This window comes from Gobius niger, assembly GCF_951799975.1.
Source record: "Gobius niger genome assembly, chromosome: 21".
Taxonomy (NCBI): Eukaryota; Metazoa; Chordata; class Actinopteri; order Gobiiformes; family Gobiidae; genus Gobius; species Gobius niger.
In genome coordinates this window covers 20,572,031-20,587,260 of record NC_136872.1, presented here as the reverse complement: position 1 = coordinate 20,587,260, position 15,230 = coordinate 20,572,031, and the positions used below count along the sequence as shown (strand labels likewise).

Sequence of the window (15,230 nt, the reverse complement as noted above, 5' to 3'; positions counted from 1 at the left end):
GGTAAATGGTCTCAACTTACACAGCACTTTTACCTTCATCAGGCCCAAAGCGCTATACAAGAAAGGAACCAGCTCATTCATTCACCGTCGCCCCATCACGACGACCCACCCAGGCTTTCGCACTTGTGCCACTTGCTGTGACTTCCTCCACTTGTCGAAATCCAGCCAGAACACAAACACGTTACGACAACAGACTAAACACGGGGTTTGGGTTTTTGTAAGAAATCACATCCAGACGCAGCAAACAAAAAATCGACATTGTTGGAGTTCCACACGTCGCCGCACTCCGGTCGATTGCTACATCAGGTTTTTGGGGATTATGCAAAGACACGGTCGACATTGCAAACCGTCTCTTGGCTCGGGCTGCTTCTATTTTAGTCCGCGGGCCTTGTCAGCGCCGTTAGTCACAACAAGTTCATTTAGCGTCAGATGCAGGTTGTTGAAATAAAGTTATGTTCTTGGCAGGACCTACGTGTGGCTTGGGTTTGAACGGAGCGGGGTGCAACAAGGCTCTGTCTTGAGTCCACTCGCATTTTACCGATAAACGCTGGCTGCACGTCCCATATCTGTGAATCTGACTTATGTAAAAGGGATTCAAAATCAGGAAAAGATGTGGAAGGACTTATATTACAATTCAATGGGATCTATTTAACTTGCTAGGGCTGGGTACCGTTCAATTTTTTCGATATCGCTACTTAAACGATACTTGGTTTACGACGCCGACCCCCGAATGACAATTTATTCGATACCTATGCCATAATATTTGTCATATAGAACCAGAAAACCGAACAATAATGGATAACACTTTAGATTATAGCCCACAAGTTCCATGTGTGGGTTCAGATAACAAGAAAGGAAGGTATTTTACACTACCCTTGATACATTGTACCTGCCACATTTAGTACAATGTAATGAGCTCTGTAACAATGTGTAATAACTTGTACCTATGGGTTATATACACAATGGCATAATGTGTATTTGTACTTTGGAGGCACATAATGTAATAAGACTCAAACTCTAACCCTAACCTTAAGGATCTTATGTCTTCTTGTACTAACACACATTATTCCATTGTGTAAGTACTGCATAAGAACTCGTTATAACAGATTGTTACAAAGCAGATTACAGTGTACTACATTATGTGCAAGATGTAATAAAGGTGTACAAAGCGTAACAAAAGTGTAACATGTAGGTGTACGTGTACCAAAGGTGTAATGAAGGTGTCCATAGCGTCTCACTTTAGATTACAGGCCGCGCTCACGTGTAGTTACACACTACGGTGTATTTGCACATTAGTTATGACATCATTTCCCTCAATTTATAAAACTTTATGTATATGTGTATGATGACCAAAACACCTGCAAGTACATGTTATACACCTTTGTTACACTTTACTAAACCTTGCATTTAATGTGTACCTGTACTTACATATTAATTGCTAATTCTTGTTTCCTGCACCTACACATGGAACTCATGGGCTGTAATCTAAAGTGTTACCCAATAAGGTTATTTCTTCATCATTTATCTAAGCCCAAACAACCAAGTACCTTTTTTTCAACACCATACAGGTATCCTTTAACTGCTCCCAGCCGTACTTACATTGTATGAATAGCTACATGCTCTAAATACAGCTCACACAACTTTTTTTTGTTTGGATTTGTCTGTTTTTCCCTGCACCTGGTCACCCTCAATCCTCATTTCACTCTTTAGGAATGCGCCTAATGAGCCTTAAAAGATGATGCGATGGTGTAGATGGCTGTCATTCACGCCTGTGCCAGCAGCATCCTCCTAATGTCAGGAGTCAAAAGTCAAAAAGTGAGAATTTGACCTTTTAAGTACAGTGGCAGGTATGCGGCGTGCCCGGGCGCATAGAAAATGTCAAATAAAATGGTACATGTCAAAGCTTTTTTTTCTTTTCTTTTTTGTGCGCAGCCCCGAGCGTCTTTGGGCAGGCACGCACCGAGAGGCAGCTGTATCCATCCGCGCCTTTGGGAGGCTAAGTTGCAGATAAAACAAAATCGGACGCGCTTTTTAAAGGCAAACGTTTGGCTCCGGGATGAGAGAGTCTGTCGGGACAAGTCGCACTAGTGTCGACGCTTGCCTCGATTCGCGCTGTGCTTCGGCGCGGCGTATCCTTGCGCGCGCGGTGTCACAGGCAAGTAGTTCCGTCTGGGCAGGTTTTGGGAAGTCGAAGAGAGGCGGACTACACAGGCGTCGGGTGCCAGGACCATTAGGAGCCTCCGCAACGCGCAACAACGAGCGACCGTGCAGCCCGTGTAGCAAAAACGCGAAGCGGGGCGAACCAGCGGTGTCTCGTCGCGTCTTTTGCGCCTACAGACTACAAGGGGGGGAGAGGACGGGGCTATGTCACGTCTATAGGTATCCCCCAGCTCGAGTTAACGCAGGAGGATCGCAGTTTCTTTCAGAGGACGAGGGAAAAGTGCCCCCCAGAGCAAGATGAGACGCCTGAGCGGGCTGCCACAGCTCGCCGTGGCCGTGGTTTTCGTCGCCTTGTGCGTAGCGGTGCAGCAGTCCGACTCCGCGGTAAGTGCGCCCTTTTTTCCCCTCTTCTACAACGCAACATTAGACGCCTTTAACTTTGCTTTTAAATCTCAGCCCGCTTCGCTCCGGGACTAGACCAGCCCCGGACGCGAAGTTATTAATAGGGATCAGTATTAAAACAAGTGCACAACTCTGCCCCCCAAAAGCGAAGCCACGACACGCTTTTCTCACCGCGTCGCCTTTTTACGCACGCTTTGGAACCAAAATGTAACCGCGACTCGTGCGTCGGAATTCCACTATTTTCCGCGACTTTATCTCCCCCTTTCCCCCCAGCGCGCATCACGTTTCTTCCCCCTTTCAACTTGTGCTAACACGCAAGCACCGCGCCGTCTCCGTTTATCCCCGTGGAAAAGTTGCAAAAAAACCACGCGTAAAGTTGTGTGTCTGGGGGGGGTGGGAGAAAAAGCGCGCTGACTTTATGGGCACCGTGACACTATGACAGGCAAAGCTACATCCCCTTTGAACAAGTGCAGCAGCAGCTTGTCAGTTTTTCTTTTTAAGCACAGAAAGAAACGGGTATAGGATCTGTTTAGGACTTTTACGCACATGTTTCCCACTGACAACCAGCCGCTCTGCTTTCTCCTTTCAAAACCAGCGACTTTATGACTACATTTGTGACATTATGCACCTGCAGTGTATTTTGCGGACGTTTGGGGCAAGAGCGGGACTGTTTGCGCATTCCTGGACAGACATGTTTGGGAAAAGTGCCTTTCTGGGCGCATCTGTCGGCCGCTGTCTCTCCATTTGCACCACAGTGTCACGCTCCCACAGCTATCCAAACCTCTCACTCCGAGCCTAATGTATTACAATGAGCGGCGCGTGAATATTCAGCCTCATTACATATTCATGAGCGCCAAAAACACGCCCACGTATCCAAAGGGCTGGGTTTCTGTGCGCTTTTTTAGCAACGGATTTCACATCTTAACCCACTTTTAGGACTTGTATTGTGATAGTCAGGCAGTTTTACGCAGCTTTCACCAAAATGTGCGAATGTTGACCAACAAACCAGGCTTTTATAATCATATTCATGGCACGAGATTATAGCAAATATGAGGATTTGTTGCATCTTTTCAACTTTTCTTCCTTATACAAATAAAGCTGAGGGAAAATAAGCCCTAAAACACAGAGGTGGGCAGAGTAGTCAAAAATATTTATCAAGTAAGAGTAAAAAAAGTACTTGGAAGTCATTTTACTTGAGTTTGTGAGCAACTGTTTGAGCGTAAAAGTTTGATTCAAGTTTCCAGAGTGACATATGAGAAACGAACAGGGTTTATTTTGACAACTTGTTTTAATTTAGTTTCAGTATTTTGAGGAAAACGTCTTTTCACGTTAGTCAAGGTTTAGTCAGATCATTTTCTTCAACTGTATTCTACTTTTAGTCGACTAAAATTTAAATTTTTGCAATTTTGTTTATTATAATCGTATTTAATCAAGAACCTCTGCGTCATGTTTGTCTGAAGCTCAGAGCTGTTCCTTTGGCGGTGAATTTAGAAGATATGAGGCTCTTTTTGATGATTCTATCCTCTTCTTTTCATTTTTATTAAGCCATATTGTTGTTGACAAAACATACCTGGACATTTTAGACATAGTTTTAGTCGCATAAACAACTTTTGATTTAGTTTTACTCCGATTTCAGTTTGCAAAAATAAAACTTTGAGTAAAATCATGACAAGATACTTCAGTAAACACTGGAAACAAAACATGCAATCATCAAGGAATCATTATGTATTATATTAAGTGAATAAAACGCAACATAATTTTTTTTTATTTGTCAAAATGAAGATTTGCCACTATTTTATTCAAGTACAAGTACAGATCAGATACTTCATCATCTACACTTTATTTTACACTACCCTTGATACATTTTACAGAACTAAATTCAGTACAATGTAATGTGCTCTGTAACAATGTGTAATGACTTGTGTCTTTGGGTTAGATACACAATGGAATAATATTAGATACAAAATGTAATGAGACATAACTCTAACCTTAAGCCCTAAGGGTCTTGTGTCCTATTACATTACATACCTACAAAGTACTAATACAAGTTATTCCATTGTGTATCTAACCCATAGGTACAGGTTATTGCACATTGTTACAGAGCTCATTACATTGCACTAAATTAAGTTAGGTACAATGTGTGAATGAATATTGTGAAGCAACAATATTGGTGATAAAACTGCTTAAATATCACATTATTCACTGATACCGTCACTTTATTGAAGTAGAAGTAAAAAAAAAAAAGGTACAGCTGCTTCAAAATGCTGCAAATGTAACTGAGTCCTGCCAACCTCTCTTTGTAAGCCATGTCCAAAAAGGAAAAAACTGCCAATGTAAATGCATCAATGAAGTGGTTTCTGATTAAATTGAGCAGAAATTAAAGTGCCGCCGGAGACGCCCGACCACAGTTTGAGAACCACTGGAAAACCCACATGTCCAAAGAGAGTAACCTTTTCTCATCTATTGCTTATATGGACGGTGTTTACGTCACTCAGTTAGACTGTATCAACCCACAACTGGGCACAAATGTGAATATTCTCGCTCTGATATTCCAATGCAAGGATGTAAATGCTAAAACCACCTTCTCAGTGCAGCTCATTGTCTCCTAAACTCCCTCATAGCTTTAGAATCCAGTGAAGGCGCTGACACCTGTTGATGGGAGATGCGCGGGGGGCTTTGTTGTGGCCTGACACGTTACAAGTTTGGTTTGCGGCGCGGGGGGAAGAATGGTTTCCACGGAGACAAAAGCAGAGGAGGACCCCAGGAATGTGGTTAACTGGGTGCCGCCATTTTTGTTTGTTGACCACAGGAGGATAAAGCAGAGGGACGGTCTCTGCATAATGGACAGATAGATGTGCGGCTTTTATACGTGGAACCTTTGAGGCGCTGCTTTGTGAAGGTGCAGAGCGTGGGCTCCTTCTGTCACTCTGCCTCAGCCCAGCTTCAGCCTGCTGTCTGTCAGGCTGATTAGCTGTGGTGCGGTTAGGGCGCTCGCTGTTGCCCCCTAGTGGGAAAAAGTCATTATGAATTCCAACCTTATTCACAGCTTTTGTACAGTACTATGTTACACTGTCATTTCAATGCAAAGTGAATCAAGCTTAAAAAACAACACAACTATTCATTTCAAAAATACATATGACCTCATGTAATACTCATACTTATATATAATCACAATTAAGTTAATCTTTATGGACATGCTACATTATGATAACTCATATTTCCCTGTCTTATAGTATTTAATTGAGCTTGTTATAAACCTCCAACATACTGCACAGTGGTTCACAGAGTCCAGATCTGAGCCCCATTGAGAGTCTCTGGGATGTGCTGGAGAAGGATCTGCACAGTGGTCACACTCTCCCATCATCAATACAAGATCTTGGTGTAAAATTAATGCAACTCTGGATCGACATTGCAGAAGCTTAATGAAACAATACCACAGTGAATGTGCTGTGATCAAAGTGGTTCAATCAAATATTAGATGATGTTTTTGGAGCTCTTTTAGAAATGTTGTGGAGAAAGTGCTATATTTTTCTTTCAAATGCAGCGCAGTTAAAGCAGAGGTGGGTAGTACTCAGCTACATTCACCCAAGTACATTTACTTAAAGCTGGGGGATCACAGAGGATGCCCTAAACACAGAAACAATCAGATCTCGTTGCATTGTCTTTACATTTTCATTGAGCGATGAAAGATTGAAGCAGAATCTAAATGAGAGTCATTTATTTTGGGGTTGGTCCCGCTGCTTCACTTCACCACCGCTCAAAGCTGCACAGGCCTGAAACATGTATGTAGTTCAGTTGCTGGAACAATTCGGGTAATCAGAGGAGATTGTGAGAGCTAGAAACAAGTCAGTTTCCCCAATCAGGTTCCCCAGCTTTAAGTAACTTTTTGAAGTAACTGTACTCGTGCAAGTACTTTTTTCACACAGTACCTTTTACTTTTACGTGATTAATATTAAAATAAAGTATCCGTAGTCTTACTTGAGTAAAAAAAATAGTAACTCGTGCCTCTGTGAGTAAATCTATCAAATCCTAATTTTGACATACAAAATACATGTATTTTGTGTTTTGTTACTTAATTCTTCATAAGAATTCCTCTTTATAGGATTTTTATGGTATTTCCTTTGAAAATATAGATTTTTTTTTTTGACATGTCTTAATGTTTTGTTTCTCATGATTTATGCCAATACTGAACCATAAACAGACTTTTACGCTCAAACAGTTACTCAAATAACAAGTACGTTTTACTCTTAAACCCTTTAATAGTTTGCTCAACCTGTTTGGTAAAGCAAACTTTATCAAATCATGTGTCGTTTCTAATTCTGCCTATCGCTACCATTCAGTTCAAGTTTACTCAATACTCAAAATATCCAGTTTGGACGAGTTTAGACCAGGTTTGGACTAGTTTGGACTGGCTTAAGCTGGTTTAGAGCAGGTTTGGGCCGGTTCCGACCTAGTTTGGACCGGCTTAGACCAGGTTTGGACTGGTTTATGCTGGTTTTGACAGGTTTAGAGCTGCTTTTTACTGGTTTAAAGGAGGTTTCGATTGGTTTCGACGAGGTTTGGACTGGTTTGTGCTGGTTTAAGGCAGGTAACTCAGAGGTCTTTACATTTTTTTTTTTTAAATGCTTAGAAAATACAAAAAAGGGTGTTTGGAGTAACACTAGAGGGTTAATTGAGCAAATATTTTGGCCACTCTACCCACCTTTGAGTAAAAGTTCTCAACAAAAACTCAGTGCAAGTAAAGTACAGATCATTACTTTTTCTTAAAGGCACACTCCATAACATTTTGGACTTAAGTCACATCTCCATGGAGACGAGCTGGAGGCGGACCCCCTCCTGGTAAACGTACAGTCATGTCTTAGGAGAGCTGAGCCGCTCATGGGCAAATATCTGTCATAAAATAAATGTTATTTATTGGGTAAGATATTTAATCAAAGCAAACAAGTCTTGGATTCCTCCCTGTTTGGAGACGCATATTTCCACTGTAACGCCATGTTTAATGTTTAACCCGTCCCGTGTGCGTTGTTGTGAGTGCGTCTGTGCCCGGCGCTAATCCCCGTGGGCCTGATACGAATCTGGCTCGGCGCAGGTGAAAGAGTTCAGGTGTAATATATACCTGCAGGTCCCGCCTTTGAAGCCGTCATGCCGCGCGGACGAGGGGACGAACACACGCTTTAATTTGACGCAAGCTTCCTCACATGGACACGGAGAGACGGGGGGGGGAGAGGAGGTCCACCTGGGGGAGAGGAGGAGCCACGTGATCGCGCTGGGGTAAACGCCAGCCAAAACATCCCCCCTATCTGGAGATCCTGGAGATAGTTACATCGCAGTGAAAAGGGGCAATCTTAGAAACAAGAAACAGTGATGAAGAGATGGGGTTAGTCCTAAGAAAACTGTCTAAATAACTCATTGCCTTTAGAAATAGCATAACATAACACAATACAGGTTGTAACAAAGCATCTCTTACTCCAGTCAGGACAAGCTGCAGCTTTGGCAGGACATCAGGTGAAGAAACATCATCACAACTGGATCAATACAGCAGCATCCCTGAGAATCTGAGAAACAACAAATCACATTACATGACAAATTGTTTCAACTTATTAGAGGCCGAGCTGTAGGTTAAAGCAGCACTATGTAACTTGTTTAGCTTAATAAATCCTTTCCTTAGTCCCTCTGGGGGTAATACAAGTGTTAATGGGATGATTGGGGAGTCTTTCATCTCCCCCTGGTGCTTGAAACTTTCCCTGCACCGACCCAGAGACCCAATACACACTAATGGAATCACGAAGAAGAAGCTAACAGGCTAACGGGAAAAGCTAACTGTGGGCTAGTGCCACTTAAACAGTATTTACAGCCAAGTTTGAGTGAAAAAAATTATCTCCATTGTGTAATTGGATGTACAATATCCGGCTCTCCCTTCACCTTTTCTGTCAGTGTAGTATTTACTCTCACGAACAATTAATGAGTAAAATAATCGCAACTTGCTACGATACTTGTAGTTGCGCTTATGGCCTCTAGGGGCAAGAGTTCCATAGCACTGCTTTAAAGGCCCTGTTAAAAGAAAATGAGCTAGTTCAGTTTAAACACTGGAAAAATGACCATTTAAAATTAGATAAGTGACTGAAGGTTCTTTATGTTGAATTTGAGTCGGTTTAAACTAGTCTAAGAGAAGATAAAAGATGCTAATGCTAATGGAACAAGCAGGAATCCTACAAATTAACTTTATTAAACATATTTCTTTGACATGATACAAAATCATGTGAATCAAGAAAAAATGCTTGTTCCTCTGGTTTTATCTTATCTGAGACAAGACCAAACCAACTCAAACTTTAGATGTAATCTCTCAATTTGAGTTACTTTATGTAATTTCCTCCCTAACCTCCTACCCCCCGCCTTAACGACAACAACAATGCAAGGAAAAAGATCCATTTAGATCTGTTTTGTAGGTCTTAGCTTTCAAATGAGACGCTATACTGGCCTATAGCTCTCCAGGCAAGAAACCTTTAGATTTGGATAAGGCCATACTGGAGAAAATGCACTCAGTTAAGGTGGGGGTTGAGAGGTTAAAGAGACTAGACTGAGTACCTCTTAGTAAAAAACAAAAATAAAGATTAATGGCATCCCTACTGACCGCCACTCACTCACACAGGAAAGGTGGGTGAAGTGTCTTGCCCAAGGACACAACTGTCTGCACTTACAGGAGCTGGAATAGCCACTGTCGCCTCATTGACTCATTCTCTAACACCAGTGAAGCAGCGCCCGAGGAGGCCCATTGTAAAGACCTCGCTGACGGATTATTAGCCCACACAGCGCAGGTTTGTTAGGGAGCAAAACACATTATATAGCGTCAGTGCTCCTCCCTGTGCCTCTCTAATCCCCGCTCCCCTTTACATCTTTAGTTTCCTTCTCAAACAGGCCTCTCTCCGTGGGCACACAGCAGCGTCCTGCCGATGTTTGCCTCCGCTCACGAGTGTTGGTTTGGCGGCTAAACATCTGCGTGTGTTTCCTCCTCTGGCTTTGCAAATAGGTGTCAATGAGCTGCAGATTAATGGCGTTCATGGCAGGAGACACTGGGCATTTGAGCTATTTTAACTCAGAGGAGACCTGTCTGAACTTCGTAGATAGTTTCTGATGCAACAGAAAGTGAATGCTATCGCTGTTTAGATCAGTCTGTGGTTTAACATCCACTTGAGATAAAATACCAACCAGATGAAACATTACAGCATTAGAATTATTGCATTGAAATGATCGTGACAGGCCCATGCAGCGCCACAATATCTAACAAGTCTGGCCTCTCACAAAAGGACAAAGGTTTTGACAAAAGGTTGGAATATAACATTAATATAGTATGCTTCTGTAGTTGGATTGATTGCGATTGTTGGGTATTGGCCCCTCACCCTCCAAAAGGGCTCCAAAAAAGACCGAAATTGGACAAACTTATGTCTTAACTGCAAACTTAAATACTTTACTAAAGCACAAATGAAATGACTGTGTGATAATGTCTGCTTAAAAAACTTAATAGGGCTGGGACAAAAAATCGTTTTGCAATAGATACTGACGGCATTGTGTCATGGGAGGGGTCGTGGCTTTGCTGAGGGGGAAAAGAGAATCTTTTTCCACTCTTTTTAGCCATTTTCTGGTGGAATATTAGCTTATTTATCACATGGGCAGTTGTAGCTAGCGTTAGCATGTAGCATGATTCATGTATTTGTGGGCTGTTGAACCACTTTGCTCCTTTCCATGTGTCTGTATCTTAATTGTGTAGAAAACTATATAAATTCTGCATTTGTTGTTTTTAAATAATTGAAGAAAGTCATGATTTTTCTCTCCTTTGTTTTCCCCCTTAACTGTTCCAAACATGACCATATATGGGCGATTCCAGAGACGCCGTCTGTATCTATACGTTTGTTAATTGTGAAGTTACTGTAGTATTTCCTCAGTGTTCATAGATGTGAGCCACACATTTGTTTATCGTGTTGAAGCCATTGACAGTTGATTGATGACAGTTGCTAACCGGTAGCATGCTAACGTCTTGAGCAGCTTAAACACTGACACAGACTGAGACTCTGTTGACATGACAAACTGAAAAAATCACAGAGGAAGGTTTTCTGTTTCCTCTTTGTCTTTCATTTTCATCCTGAGTAGAGATATTGTTACATGTTGTAGTACTGCATAATTGTACTTCGGTGTAGGGCTGCTCGATTATTGAAAAAATAATAATCATGATTATTTTTGTCATAATTCAAATCACGATTATTCAAATGATTATTTGTTGACTTTAAAAAAAAAAGTCTTTCTTTGATTTATATATTTATTAATAAAAAAAAACTATGCTGAATATTTTCTGTTTTCTGAACAGTCATAAAAGTACAAATGATTTTAAATAGGCCTCGATTAAGGAGAGGTCTCTGTTTCACACCTGCCCCCTGCTGGCCAGCCCTCACACCTGCGCAAGTAAACTGAGCAGCGCGGCCTGATGACATCATCACACAGCGCTGTTTGTTTATATGTCAGGCAAAAGCACAAGCCATGGCACGTGAAATGCGAAGGGAAAATAATTTGTTTGTTAAGTGGTGACGTGACAGCTCTACTTCCAGGGTCTTAGATGTGCGAGAAACTACAAAAATACTCTTTAATACCACAATCAATATTTGTGAAACTCAACGGGGAGTGCCTGAACATACTTATTTCTCACACTCATTAGCCAAAAATGCCGCACCTACTGCTGAAAAAGTATTATTTACTAAAATCGGTACATCCGGTTTGGCGGAGATAAATGCTAACAGTGCAGCAGTTACGCTAACCCCGGAAGTACCGACTTTAGTAAATATAACTTTTTCAGCTGTAGGTGCGGCATTTTTGGCTAATGAGTCTGAGAAATAAGTATCTTCAGGCCCTCCCCGTTGAGTTTCAGAAATATTGATTGTTGTATTAAAGAGTTTTTAATGGGGTTTTTCTCGCATATTAGCCGGTATGCTAGGACCGGGAGCGGAAGTCGTGACGTCACACTTAACCAACGCATCCCAGCGCCATGAAATAATAAGTCTGCTTTGCAAAAAAAAACCTGCTAATTTTGTAATCGTTTACTCTAATAATCGAAAATTGTAATCGAATTTCGATTAATTGCACAGCCCTACTTCAGTGTTCAAATGGCCGCCGGAACTATGCGTGATGTATGTCATTGGAAACCCATGTATAAACTGTAGAAACTCAGTTAATATGCCTCATTAGTATGCAAAAAGTATCGCTATCATTTTGTCCCGCAAAATATTGCGATATATCGGAAAATCGATATATTGTCACACTTCTAGATTACACCGTGACATGTTCTATGTTCTATGTTGGAAAACATTTTAAAAAGTGTGTCTCGCGGCTCTCGCCCAAGTACACTCTGCACCTGCCAGAAGAACCAGCAACTTTCCGAATATAAACTACTTTTCAGCTGCTTCTCCCCCCCCAGTGGATGCAGTTCTTCCTCGTCTGGGCTACCTGACAAACCCACCTCCTCAGAGCAGTCACATCTTTTCCTCCACGCTTTTGCCATTTTTTACCCCCTTCACTTGCCTCCACTGCAAAAACAATTTCCTTCCACAACACCAAACATTTATTCATCTTCTTATCAGGTCAAAACAACAATAGCCTCCCCAGCACACGGCTCCAGGTTTTGACCGACGAGCAATAAAGTCGGTTATTGAGTGCGTCGGGATCAAAGCCGCGGCTGTTGGTTGGAAATGCCTCGCACACGGCTCGGGCAGGGGACATTTATTGTTTTGCATTCTTGCTTTATGAAGAGAGCGAGGAGAAGGAGCAGGCAGGAGGCGGTAATCTGTCTAGGATCGGGAAGACCTGATGTACAGATGTCTGACTTAACAGGGGGGAGATCGTGTTTGGGATAAAAGAAAGCATGTGCGAGAGGAGAGAACGCAGAGACTTATTGAAGAAATACTTAAGGGGTAGGGTGGACGACTTTGGCAAATGTGTCTATGTTTCAAAATGAATGTCCAGGAGGAAAAGCATTGGAGACAAGACTGAAATCTGAACTACTAAACTAAAATTAAGTTCAGGATTAGCAGGTTTTAAACATAAGACTCAAAGGAGACAGAAGTGCAGTCTTTACGATCTGCTAATTGCAACCATTCAAAATGTGACTTTCATCCATTTGTGATTAATTATGTGAGGCTTTAAAGATCAGCTTGACAAGAGGCTGTTCCAGACATTTTCTCATTTTGATGGCACCGTGAAAGAGCGGGGTTAGGGCTGGGTACCGGCGCTTTTAAAGGGACTATACAGAGTTTAAAAATGTTAACATTAAGTATTTTCCTCCCCTACATGTTCCAGCCATGTCGTGTAGAATGAGCTCAGACCTGTTCACCACAACTGCCTCTAAAATCTGTCACTCAAAAAGGTGTTAATTCGGGTCATGCACGAGCTTAATATAGAAGCTGCAGTTACGCGCAAGACCTGAGGTGGCAGTAGTGAGTATAAAATGTCCAGTTTGCCCCTTGAATGATACTTGGTTATCGATACCTGAACAATACCTTTTCCGACACCTATACTAAAATATTTCTCATATAGAACCATTAAACAGAATAATAATGTTGATTTATTCCTTTGCCTTCCATTTCATTTGTTTTATTTGTTTGAGGTGAAGCAAGAACTTTCCTTTAACTAAAAAAGGACAGAAAAAAAAAACACTTTCCAAGTTTTTCTTATTTTTTCCCAATTTTTATCATTTTTTTTTTTTAAATTTGTCATATTTTATCCAATTTTTTTCCCCTGAATTCCCATAAGTTAAGTGTTTTTTTCCACAAAATTTATTTTTTCCCCCTCAAATTTAGTTTTAGTTTTTTCCCAATTTTGCCTTAAATTTTCCCAGTTTTTTCCAAGTTTCTCCCCCCAAATTTTTCAACATTTTATCTTATTTTTTTCCAAATTTACCCCAATTTTTCCACTTCTTTCCCAATTTTTTTCTTCCACTTTTTCAATTTTTTTTCAACTTGTGTTTCACGTTTTTGTTTCTTTTAAATTTTGAAGAACAACAACGTTAAAACTTGAATGTAAAGGTACCTGCTTTTGATTTTATGTATATATAATATTTTTTTATACCAGCCCAAGAAGGTCCCGGGTCCGATTCCTGGGCCTTGTGTGGAATTTGAATGTTTTCTCCTTTTTCTAGGTGGATTTCTCCCACTTTACTCCATCATCCTGAAGTACATGTCAGGAAAAGCTTAGAGAATATAAAAATCCACAGTCTGACCCAAAAAAGTCACCAATAGTCAGTTTCAATAAGCTTCTTGTAATGTCAAAAGATCCAGTGTTGGGTTCATTTTCCTCCAAGATCTTGTATTGTTGATGGGAGAGTGTGACCACAGCGAAAAGCCTTCTCCAGCACATCCAAAAGATTCTCAATGGGGTTAAGATCTGGACTTTAGATCTCTTTCACCCCCTTTTTAGACAGTTCAGTGCTGAGGGGGTAGAAGAAGGTCCTGAGGGCGTTCAATCTTCCTGTGAGGGGAACAAACTGCAGCAACATTTTAAAAAAAAACTCAAGGTGACGGAAACTGTAATTATTTGGTAAATTTGAAATGCTTTGTCCCGATCTGAGATTACAAGCTGCTTCTTGTGCTTGTATTTCCACTGAACCTGTGATGGTAATGACAGAGGGAAGTCGTAGGAAGACGGCAATAAAACGATGGAAAAGCTTCGTCATCCCAGGTCATATCAGGGCAGAATCAAAGACAAGCCCCGCATTTAAGGCTTAGAACACTCGGGAATTGGCAACCTTAAAATGGACCGTGTTTTACATAGGATTTAGTGTTTTTAATGGGTATGAAGCAGGTGTTATTGATAAGGCTATGTTTGAACACAAAGGCACTGAAGGCATTGCATCTGGAGTGGTTTTCATTAAGACATCTGAGAAAAGGCAGACTCAAATGAACCAAAGTAAATGGATAAGTGCAGGGGCGGATCTAGAGGGGTGGGTCAGTAAAGGTCTTGCCACCCCATTGATGTCATCCAGGTTTCATCCTTGTCATCCAGGTTTTGTCCTTGTCAACCTGGCACTTTATAAATGCATTGTTTCAAGGATTAGCTGCAATCCAGATCTTCAAAGCCTGATTCATTTAATGGTTTTTTTGGTCTGTATAACCAATGTGATGTGACTTGGGTGTTTACAGAGGCTCACTCTTTCTTGACAAGACAAAGAATTACAACTTTATAGCTAAATAAGGAGCCATGTGCCAACTCCTGTGGCTCCCAAGATGATGTTTTTTGTTAGAGTTAGAGTTAGAAACCCACTACTTATAATATGGACAATTCTACTATTATTCTACTATATCATTTTGAGGAGGCTCAGCTGCATCGAAACAGAAATATTTGCTTTGCGATCAAGCAAAACTTGCGAACACCCACTATATTATATTTGACATTGTAAAATGTGTTGCCACCCGAGAAATTATCCCTGACCCTGTTTGCCACCCCGTGATTTTTTTTCTAGATCCGCCCCTGGATAAGTGTAACTTATTAGTCGGGACCTGCTTTCGATACTTTTATTGTTTGGATACCAGTAGTACCGAAACTTTATTTTCAATAGAGATGCACATTCTGCTCAAGTTCAATAATCAAATACTGGACGTTTTATATCAACAAGAATGTAGACGTAAAGATTA

General features: G+C 41.2%; 1 protein-coding gene across 1 annotated transcript in view; it reads left to right on the top strand.

Annotated features, from left to right (window-relative positions):
- Window positions 1-2,230: 2,230 nt before the first annotated feature.
- Window positions 2,231-15,230, top strand: part of col4a5 (collagen, type IV, alpha 5 (Alport syndrome)) — a 60,672-nt gene continuing 47,672 nt past the window's right edge. The window contains exon 1 of the mRNA XM_079579991.1: window positions 2,231-2,544. Within this exon, the coding sequence (XP_079436117.1) occupies window positions 2,458-2,544 (87 nt within the window). The 5' untranslated portion in view covers window positions 2,231-2,457. The remainder of the gene's footprint in view (window positions 2,545-15,230) is intronic.